This window comes from Mesoplodon mirus (assembly GCF_964341445.2).
Source record: "Mesoplodon mirus genome assembly, chromosome: 9".
In the NCBI taxonomy this organism is placed as follows: domain Eukaryota; kingdom Metazoa; phylum Chordata; class Mammalia; order Artiodactyla; family Ziphiidae; genus Mesoplodon; species Mesoplodon mirus.
In genome coordinates this window covers 112,556,719-112,567,454 of record NC_138985.1, presented here as the reverse complement: position 1 = coordinate 112,567,454, position 10,736 = coordinate 112,556,719, and the positions used below count along the sequence as shown (strand labels likewise).

Below are 10,736 nucleotides of genomic sequence, written 5' to 3'. Positions count from 1 at the left end.
GGCAACTAGTACCCCTGCCATTCTTTTTTACAAATAATTCAACAGACGTTCAGAAAGACCGGCAGAGCACCGGTCCCGCCGCCAGAGCACGGTGGAGCCACGCTCACCCGAGTCCAGAAAGGCAGCCCACTAGGCCTGCTGCCGCCCCTGCACCCCGTCTGCCAGGCCCCCTCCTGTGCCCGCCACCCCGCTCTCCTGTTCCCGCCGGGCTGGGCCCCTCTGAGCTGTGGATTCAGCAGGACTGCTCTGGGGAGAGGGTAACAGGGGGAGAGAGAGGAGAGAGAGAATCTTACTCTTCCAGCCAGAGGAGCTCAGCACTGAAACTCTTCGGTAACTGACACTTTATACAAACGGAATTTTCAAGCAGTTGATTAGGTCCCTGAGCCTAGTGATTGAATAACTGAAGACACATTTGCCGGGTTTGTGCTGAAGTGCCCACAGCTGCATGCTGTGAGATTGATGAAGCCTGAAGAGTTTTGCGTGAGCCCGAGCATTGCTGAGAGACTGTTACCCCGGAGCAAGGAGGCCCCATCCACCGTTCATGGCCTTGGACTTGCACGGGGCTCCCCGGACAGCCTGCTGCCAGTTAGTGAGCTCAGTAAAGCTCCAGAGAAGCTCTCCCCCTCCCCCAGAACAGCAGAGGGTCCACCTGCGGGGTGAGATTCCCAAGGCTTGAGAGCAAGTGGTGGTCCCCCCTCCAGGGGCAACTCCCCACACCATGTCCTGCCAGTTCCGCCTGTCCCCTTCTGCCGCTCACAGCCCAGCGCTGGCCCTGTGCAGGGAGGGGAGGACAGGATGCAGAAGAAATCAACGCTTTCCCTGCCCCCAGGGGCTTGTCATCGGGTGGGCAGGGGTCGGGCTCTCTTTCAGGAAGATCCCGGGTGCCACTGAAGACACAGGGCCACGATGGAGACTGTGGTTTTGTTCAACGCCCGGAACTCCTCCCTCTGCTGACATCCTCTGGCCCTGGAAGCCCCGTCCCCTTGACTTACCACATTAGCCAATGTTAAGGGTCCTCGGCCAGGAATCTCACCACTTCTAAGTGGCCCGAGAAGGGATTTCACACCTCGCTCCCCATTCTGTTCTCAGGGGTGTGAGGCTGGTGGTAGTGGAAGCGTTTCTCCCACAGGAAGCAGCTGTAACTACAGATCATTGCTTCCTGAGCTTCCTTTCAGCTTCCTTTCAGAGATGCAGTTGACAGCCCACCCCCAAGACGATCACCGGAGTCCAGCTCAGTGGGTCATCTTCCTCCAGTGAATGATTGTTCTGACTTTTAGACAATAATAAGGTTTCTGTAAAAGTGGTTTGTTTAAAAGTCTGTTTAAAAACCAGACATCTGATGTAATCCGAGCCCTACAGCTCTAACAATCTTAATGTCTTCGAAAGCAGAATTTGGAGGTATTATTTGGCCCATTTCTTCACCAGTCAATGAATTTGCCATATCTTTATATGTTACTATACCAAATATATTCATTAAAAAATTATACCCTCTTGGACTTCCCTGGTGGCGCAGTGGTTAAGAATCCACCTGCCAATGCAGGGGACACAGGTTCGAGCCCTGGTCCGGGAAAATCCCACATGCCATGGAGCAACTAAGCCCGGGCACCACAACTACTGCGCCTGCGCTCTAGAGCCCGCAAGCCACAACTACTGAAGCCCGCGTGCCCAGAGCCCATGCTCCACAACAAGAGAAGCCCCTGTTCGCCACAAGTAGAGAAAGCCCGTGCACAGCATTGAAGACCCAATACTGCCAAGAATAAAATAAATAAATTTATTTTAAAAAATACCCTCTCATCTACAAGGAATCCTGGCAGTAAAATCCACTCGAACCAACCGGGTTCCATCAGCCTCTGGGTAAAAAGGTGGTCTCATGAGTGGAAATAACCCACTGCCTTCTGAGAACGCCCTCCTGAGTATGTGTGGGAGTCCGGGCCCAACACCGACGCTTCTGGGGGGTTGGCCAGCGTGACCAGGCCTCAGGGTGGTGTGGGAGCTGCAGGAAGTGGAAAAGCCCAAGATGAGCAGGAGGGGCCCAGTGCTGGTGCCCAGAGGAACGTGCTAGACCCAGGAGGGAAGCCTGCGCTTCGCTTATCATGAAAGAAAACAATGAGAGGGGAAAGCAATGTAGGGCTGTAGCTGCCTTGCTGTGTGATTTTGGGCAACTCCCTTGCCTTCTCAAGGATTCTAATCCCCTATCTGTGTGGTGTGAGTGATGAGATTCAGATGGTGAACGGCTTTTTGGAGTTTGTGGTTTGCAGAAGGGAGCCCAGGCCTCTCAGGACCAGTGCCCAGAGACCTGCCCTTCCAGACCCCCTAAGAAGCCCCACCCATGAAGCAGTGTCCCCGAGGCTGGGTCCTCTCCCTCCCACTTGCCCCCAGGGTCCCCACCTGCTCCTCGGCAGCTCTATTTTCTCTCTAGAATGCCTGTGTGAAGATGAGAACCACGTGTTATGGCCTGAACGTGTGTCTCCCTCCCACCCCCATTCATATGTTGAAGCTCTAACTCCTAATACGATGGTTCTTGGAGATGGGCTTTTGGGAGGTGATTAGGGTGATGAGGCTGTGAGGATGAGGCCCCCATGATGGGATTAGTGTCCTTATAGGACAAGGAAAGACCAGAGCTCTCCCCCTCTTTCTGCTGGGTGAGGACACAGCCAGAGGGTGGCCATCTATGAACCAGGAAGAGGGTTCTCACTGGGAACCTAATTCGCTGGCACCTTGAGCTTCAACTTCCAGCCTCCAGACTGTGAGAAATAAATTCCTGTTGTTTAAGCTGCCCAGTCTGTGGTGCTTTGTTATGCAGCCCTAGCTGACTGATGCACACCCAAATCAGAGCAAGCAGAGTCTGCTTCCCAGAGCTGGCTGGAGTGTGGGGCCGACCACCCTCACGTGTGCTCCACGGAGACTGAAGGCAGACAGGGGAGCGGGACAGCTTCTCGGTGGGAGAGGGGCCTCAGGGGTGCCCTGGGGGCTGGGGCAGGGCTCTTACTGCCTAGGGGATGTGTTAGGTTTTCCCCAGTTGGTCCCAAGTTGGAAGTGGGGACAGACATTAGGAAACTGTCAAATGCTGGTCGCGTCCTGGCCGCCCAGGACTGGTTGCTGCAGGTCGTGGGGCAGAGTTCTACTTGTATACACGGTCTGGATATCCTAAGTGTGTGTACCACGCGCTAACAGGCTTCCTGTTCCTTCCTCTTGTGACTGTCCCGAGGGCTCACAGCCACGTGCTGACAGAGGAGGCCCAAGGGCATCTCTGAAATATCCTTCCAGCCTCTCTTGTGACACTGAGGTTTTTAACAGGGGCTTCGGGAAGGCAACTAATCCTTCACGAAATCATTTTTCTGGGACTGACAGGTCAGGCAAGAGAGGGAGGCGCAGCGTGTGTTCAGGCCAGGGGTACACACGCCGCCCTCCCCCAACCACGGCACCCCTGTGAATGAGGCAGGAAGAGGCATGCCCCCGGGTTAGGGCTGTCCTCCCTGTACTGGGCTTTGGAGTTCCACAGCTTCATGGTCTTATTAAAACATTTTAAAACTAATTAAAAATGGAAACGAGCAACCACAGTCACATGTGTCACACACTTCACCTCACACACACAGGGCAGGTGCAGGCTCCGGGCTCTCCCAGGCCGGCTTCCCACTGCGTGGAACTGGGGCGGTCCCAGTGATCAAGGCCAGTGTCTGCTTTCAGGGCCGGTCCTGGCAGAAGGCAGTGGGGAGGAGGTGGCCTCCTTCCTGGGTGAGTGGGGAGAAGCCGGGGCTGCTCGCGTGACCGCGGGTGGGAGGCTGACACACTGGGCTTGGGGTGAGCTCCGCTGCCTCTGGCTTTTTCGTTCTAGCTCCTCTGCTTCTTGATTCTTGGTCAGGAAGGGCGACAGCATTCAGCTGGGCTGACTGGACTGACAGCCGGTTTCTCTGAAGCAGCAGCTGCTTGATGGTTCGGAAGGGTTTAGTTAACCAATCTCTCTGCGTTCAGGCTGGGCTGCATCAGACTTACTGAATTAACAGCAACAGAAACGAGTGAATTTCCAACAAAGGCAGGTTTTCCTGAAGCTTTCTAGCGGGCAATGCAGTGGCCTCAGCTGACGGCCAATTCTACTCTCAGTGTTAGGCAATTCCTCTATGGCTTCACCCTGAAACTTTTAAGATGAAACTCAAATTCTCTTTTCTGGTTGATTTGGGACTTTGCTATATTTGACTGGTCCTGTTCTTCCTACCATCAAGCCGCTGCTACCACAGATGCAGGTTTTATGTGCTGCACACAGGCCCTTGAGGACGCATCAATGAGTACTTGAAAGACTTCTTGAACACCTGTACACTTTCTAAGGTGAGACGGCGGAGGACAAGCAAGAAGAGAGCTACCCACGTGGTAAAATACGTTTTATTCCATGGATGAACAAACACTACCACGCCACAGCCTCACTCCCTCCTGCCGGATCCTGTGGCCAGAGCTGGCTTCCCTTTTCAGACTGAGTTGGCTTTGCAGTCGGTCGAGCCCATTGAAATAGCAAAAGCATGGCCGTGTAGCGCTCAAGTGGTCCTGCTGGTCGGCACATTCATCCTTTTCCCAAACGGTGATGCATCCCCTGAAGAAAAATCCTGTGACGGAGATCTTCCAATCGAACTACGTACAACTGACATTCAAAGCTCGTGTAGATGAAACCCAAACCCCCAAACACCAAAAGTGACACGGACGTATCTTCTCTGCTGATAAGAATGTCAGGGAGACCCCCTTCCCAGGGGGACCGGGAGCTGGAGAAATCCGAGCTGACACTCAGGTTGTCAACAAGCTCCAGAGGAGATGACGGTCGTCAATGTATTTCCAACAAGCACTTGTAGAGAGAGCTCAGCCAGGCTGTGGGCATGCAGGCAAAACACGATGAAAACCGGGCGGAGGGCAGGGGACGCGGTGCGACGCCTGACCGCATTCCCGTCTTTATATACAACAAAGTGAAATCTACACGGGAGGCTGGCTGTGCACCTGGTCAGAGGATGTCTTACAAGGCCAGGGACATCGACAACACTGCTTGCGTGTGGCAGGGAGGGACAGAGCCACCCCAGGGTCGGGGTGACACCGGCGCGGGCCTCACTTGCCTCCAGGGTTCCTGTCACCCCAGCACACGTGACAGACCTGGAGGTGGAGTCAACACTTTGTCTGTTCATGTTTTTTAACCAAACATCACCTGAAAAGACATGACGGCTTATCAGGGAGGAAAAGGATGGGCCTAAGGGCACAGGGAGATGGACAATGCGAATCTAAGCCAGATCCTAATGCAGCTTGGTGGGAGATAGGTTTTCTTTATGACTTCTTTTAGTGAAGAGAACTGGATGTTTTGTTCCCTCTCAGCGTTCTGAAATGTCTCCACAAAGTCTAAAGATGACGTTGAGGAGAGAGCAGTTACTTCTGATCTGCTTCTTTATCCAAGCAAGTGCAAAGCCTACATACTGACTGAACGAAACAAAGCAAAACAAAGCAAAAAAAAAAAAAAAAAAAAGGCACAGCAAAGCAACCCCATGACCAGAGACAGTGTCAGGTAAAAACCATAGAAAAATACAAATTAATTCCATAAGGTTAACCATTAGCGTAGCTACAGTAACACTTCGTACAGCCCCTTAAAATGCAGAATCTCCTAATTACAGAAAGGAGCAAGCCAATCTATGGACAAGTACTGGGAAAATAATTGTGCTCTAGTTGGTCCATGGCGCGGTGACATCACACGGGGTATGATGCTCTGGACTGGAAGCGGTACCCGAGTGGAGGCCGGGCCTAAACACTACCGCTCGTGAGCTCGAATTCCAGGGCCAGCTTCTGCACTGCCATCCATCCTTTGCTTTGTTCCTCGGGGAGGGGTCGCAGGGAGGTACCCATCACTCCAGGGTGGCGATGGTTCCAGGCTCCGTGGAAGCCCCTGTGAGCGACGATGCATCTCCACCCGGGGAGGAGCTTGTTTCTGGAGCAAAACTGCCTTCAGGACCAGAAACACACATGCTGGGAAGGTGGCGCTTCCCGCCCCCAGCCCAGGCCCCTGAGGGAGAGCGAGGCGGGGTTCCCCAGTCGGTGTCCACTGTTCCAGGAGGCGCCAGGCTGTGCTCCGGGCTGGCTCGGTCAGTCCTCCTCCTCGTCCTCTTTCGCTGCTACTATTGGGAGTTTGTCCTGGATCCTGAAGCACTCCACGAAGAAGCTGATGAGGGCTCGGTACAGGTGCTGCTGCAGGGGGGCGCTGCTGAAGTAGTGGCCCTCGTCCGGGTATATCTGCAAGAGAGGCGTGAGGAGTTACCCCCGTGGCCGCCCTCCACGTGGGTTGGGGCGCCGCTGAGACTCCGAGCCCCACAGCCCGGGCTCCGCGCAGCCGGAAGCTCAGCCTGGAGGGCATTTCAGGGCTGCTTCTCCTCGCGGCTTTGCCAGGTGGAGGGTGCCCTCAGCAAATCAGGGACGGAATCAGAAAACACATCGTTTAACAGACTCTGAATGCCTCGCTTGCTCTGCTTGTTTGAATTTGCGACAGGGATCCAGGCTCGGGGACCACAGAGGCAGCGAGTGGCCCAGGCCTCCAGGCATCAGGACTCCCAAAGACATGGGAAGAATTCCGTGCTGCCTCTATAACCTTGGTGAGTGTGGGGAAACCTTCGCTCCCACGGGCACCTGCGTTTGACACACCGTGTGCTGTGCACAGGGGGCTTTCCTGGACCCTGGCGCCGAATGCAGGTGACCTCATCATAAAATCTAGCTCACGGAGCTATGTGAGAATTGAATGATGGAATACCTCTGAAATGCTTAGAACAAGGCCGGGGACATAGGCAGGGCTGAGAAGACGGCAGCTAATCATTCCATCCCCAAATGTAATGACACCGAGTACCCAGGGGCACTGCACCACTTCCACACGAAGGGCCCGGTCCCCGCTGGGATTCAAAGCCACGTCTACTCGGCCCCAAAGCCCGTGTTCTTTCCATGACACCAGGCTGCTTCCTGCATTTTGAACCGTCTTCCTCTTATGTCTTCAGATGATGACACTCACCTTTATTTTTGTATTTATGAAGGTGGTCATTGAGCTATTATATGTATACCTTAAACATCAAATAGTACAAAGGGTTACCGAGCAGGAAGTATGTCTCCTCCTACCCGGGTCCTGGTCGCCTGGAGCCCTCACCTGGAGTTGTCACCTTTACAAGCTCATTGAGTATCTCAGACACTCGTCGCGCCTGCACAGTGTCCAGTGGGACCTGGGGTGGGTATCGCCCAGCACCTTGCTGACTTCACTTCGCCTGTATCTGGGGAGTGGTCCACACCGGCAGGCAGAGCTCTGCCATCGGACCTACCGCGGCTGCATCGCGTGCATACGACGTACTTAGCGTTGTACTGTGACCTGAGCATTCTCAGAAGGAACGCCAGTGTCACGTGAACTAAGCCCCTTCCTCCGCGTTCATCAGCATGCAAGCCGGCCTCCCTCCCTGCGGGAAGCGCTCCCCCGACCGGCCAGCGCACACTGGCCCTGTACGAGACAGCCACGCAGCAAAGCCAGGGCTGGCTGGGAGACAGAGGCAGGCAGCGCTGCCTTGCTCCGAGGGATGGGGCCCTGGTTGAGGAAGTCTCCCGTTTATCCTGGACCCGAGAAGACCACCGGGGTCATACCTGTCTCACCCAGTGAACCAGAGGGTGGGAAGGAGATGGGAGAAGCAGCATCATGCATCGCTGGAAAGCACCTACACTAGAGCCGGTGGGTCAGCACTTGATGCCAGCGAGGTCAAGGCTGTGAGTCGGGTTCTTGGGAAGGACAGTGCTCTTTAACTACTGCTGCACCACAGAAGGTTCTGGAACATCCAGCCAGTATTTAGCAGGTGTGTGCTTTCTGGGGGGAGGCTAGTGAAGCCAAGGCTGCGCTCATCGGCGTGGGACAGCAGCCCCCTCTTCAGCGAGCATGGGGGTGTGGCTGCTGCCCGGCCTTTGCTCATCCCCCGGGGAGGGAGCAGGGGTGGGGGGCGGTGGTGGAGCCTAAAGGGGCTTAAACACAGCCCGAGTGCAGAACCGAGCTGCCATCAATCGGCAGAAAAAGAAAGCACTGCCCATCTGTCTGATCTGATGTGTCCCCGAGCATCTCTGATGGCCGTGACAGAGGAGTGTTTGCAGTCATGCGTGGCCACTCAGCCCCTCCTCCGTGGAAAGGCATGTGTGGTGTGAAGCAGGGCAGGCGTGCAGCACGGTACCTGTAAGCTGTAATTAGCCTTTCCCTTAATGAGCTGCGTGATGAGTTCTGCGGTGTGCTGGAAATGGATTTTTTCTGTTTAAAGAAGAAAAGAGGAAAGTGTCAAAACCCGTAACCCCAGGGAGGGCGATGCTTTCGCCGAGCGCCGCGGTCAGTGTCGGGGGCTCACCGTCGGCGGTCGCGTGGATGATGAGGAACCGCTGTCCTTCCAGTGCAGACACCCGGTGCGCCACCTTGGCCATCTGCACGTGGGCGAGAGGGTCAGCGCCCGCCGTGGGGAGTAGGGCATGAGCCCAGGAACCCTGACCCAGAGGGTGAGGGCCATGCAGTGTGCTGGGCACAGTTCCTGGAAGCCCTGCGAAAGCTCTCAGGGGCCTGGGCTTTCCCAGCCTCAACCCCCTTTAAAGAGGAAGGGGACCGGAGAAGATCTAGGAAGCAGGGAGAAAGGGTCTCCTCCCCCTGCAGGTGGCCTGGGGCCTTCATTCAACTGATGCCACTGGGAGGTGCTGCCCTGGCCAGAGCGTCCCGCTGTCTGTGCCCGGGTTGCAGCTCTGAAGCCGCAGCCTGGCCTGCAGCAGCTCTCTGACCTCCTCGGTGCCAGTGAGGAGATGCGTGCGTTGATGCCCACGCTCAGCCGCCTGAGCAGTGAAGACCAGGAGGCGGCGTCCGAGGAGCTTCCGGCTCCCCCATCAAGGGCTGCTTCTCCCGGGAGCAGGGGGCCAGCGGCCATCCACACCCGAGCCTACGGGCCCTGGGACGGACTCCCCCATCCTAAGCCCTTCCCCCCCTTCCGCCTTGTCCCGCCGGTTCCAGAACGGGCAACCAGACCGATCTCGGAGAGGTCACGTCACCCGGGTGAATGAGCTTTGACACGGGAGGGAGGGAACACAGGCCGGCGGGAGTTACGAGGGGGCGGGGCCTGGAGGGGAGGTGGGAGGGAGCGGTTCGGAGAAGCATCGCCGCAGGGTTCCTCGTTTTTGCCAAGTGGTGTCTCTGCCCCAAACCCTAACCCTAACCCAAACACACCTCATACGCTCTGTTGTCAAGTCCGTGGAGGCCCAAGTACCTCTCGGAAAATGCAGACGCTGCACACAAGCAGAGGAGAGCGTTAGCCCTTGGTCTCGGGGCCCCTTTGGGCTCCGGGGGCCGCCCTGGGGACGGGGCTAGGGGCCGGACCCCCTTCCATTTGCCCGGGGAACATCTGCTTCTGAAGAAGCACTTAAACCTCGTGGGTCTTTACGGGGTAAGTCAGCCGGCGCCGCAGTGACATTTACACCTGCTAGCGTTGGTCGTGGAACTGCAGCACGACGGAAACCGAACTGATCTGATTCCGAAATAAACGGGATTCACGCCCCGCCCCCACTTCAGTTCAGCGCCCAGAAGGGGGAACGGATTCGAAGGGCCAACCTGCATCAGGATTCCCTTATTTTCAGGAAGTGTCGGCTGCCTCTGCTCTGCCGGGCCCCCTGGCTCAGGTCCAGGGTCTCGTGAGGACCCAGGCCGCCCCATCAGGAAGTCCGGGAGTCCAGGGCACCGAGCTCCTTCTACAGGTGCAGGGACCCCTTAGGTCAGTCCAGGAGACCACGTGGGCTCTCCGCTGTCCCAGGCACATTGACACATCAAGGCACGGGGTTGGGCGCATTTGTGTGCGCTCAACTCAGGCATATTTCAAATAGCTTGATTAAAAACCCCGAGAAAGTCTCACTGAATTTGAAAAACAGAGAATATGTTACACGGATTCCCATGAGACAATAATTTGAAATTATTAAATTTGGAATTAGGGGAGTTCCTGTATGATTTTGAGTTGGAATGTGCATTGAGCACTTGCAAAAATCAGCACATCTGCCGTGAGCCTCTCGGCTGCCAGAGCCGGTGAGCTGCAGACGCGCCGGTGTCCCTGGACGGCTCTGCGCAGTCCACGGGTACCGAGCTGGGGCGCGGGAGGGTGCGGCCGTGGAGTGATGCTGGTTCCTCTGCCCGGAAGGGACCTCAGGCCCCCAGCAGGGCTCCGCACACCAGCGACCAGGAGCCCTCGGATTCCCCGGTCAGCCTGGCTCGGTGCCGGCAGTTGGGGCCGACGGCCGAGACTCCCTGCCGCCCTGACCCGAATGCCAGCTCCCAGAGCCCACAGAGAGGGCCTCGCCGACATTTAAAAACAGGGTGATGTCACAAAGCCCTTCACATTCAGAGAAAAGAGGCTGGCTGACCAGAAGGAGGACCCCCCCAGCAGTGCCCACAGAGCCATAGTCCGTGCAGCTGCAGGCGGGGTCTGCCCGCCACACTGGGAGTCCGGTCGCAGAAAGGAGCTGGCAGGTGCCGGGGTGGAGGGTGGGCGGAGGGCAGGGCAAAGCCACCCAGACCCCTGGGCAGCACCTCCCCCAGCCCTTCACCTGCCCCCAGACACCCCGCGCCGGACAGAGACGCAGCGCAGGGCCCCCGCCGCACTCCGGGGTCAGAGAAGAGGGGCGGGGGCGGCCCGGAGCCCCCTTCCCTTCTGCTCGCGCCACTCGCATCACTGCAAGCACGAGCACAGGCGCTG

At 56.7% G+C, this 10,736-nt stretch overlaps 1 protein-coding gene across 5 annotated transcripts in view; it reads right to left on the bottom strand.

Moving 5' to 3' along the window:
• Positions 1-6,102: 6,102 nt before the first annotated feature.
• Positions 6,103-10,736, bottom strand: part of DPP6 (dipeptidyl peptidase like 6) — a gene marked incomplete at both ends in the record, with an annotated part of 1,078,039 nt that continues 1,073,405 nt past the window's right edge. For all 5 annotated transcript variants that reach the window (XM_082632824.1, XM_082632826.1, XM_082632823.1 and 2 more), the window contains 4 exons: positions 6,103-6,249; positions 8,199-8,272; positions 8,367-8,439; positions 9,224-9,282. In XM_082632824.1, the coding sequence (XP_082488950.1) occupies positions 6,103-6,249; positions 8,199-8,272; positions 8,367-8,439; positions 9,224-9,282 (353 nt within the window). The remainder of the gene's footprint in view (positions 6,250-8,198; positions 8,273-8,366; positions 8,440-9,223; positions 9,283-10,736) is intronic.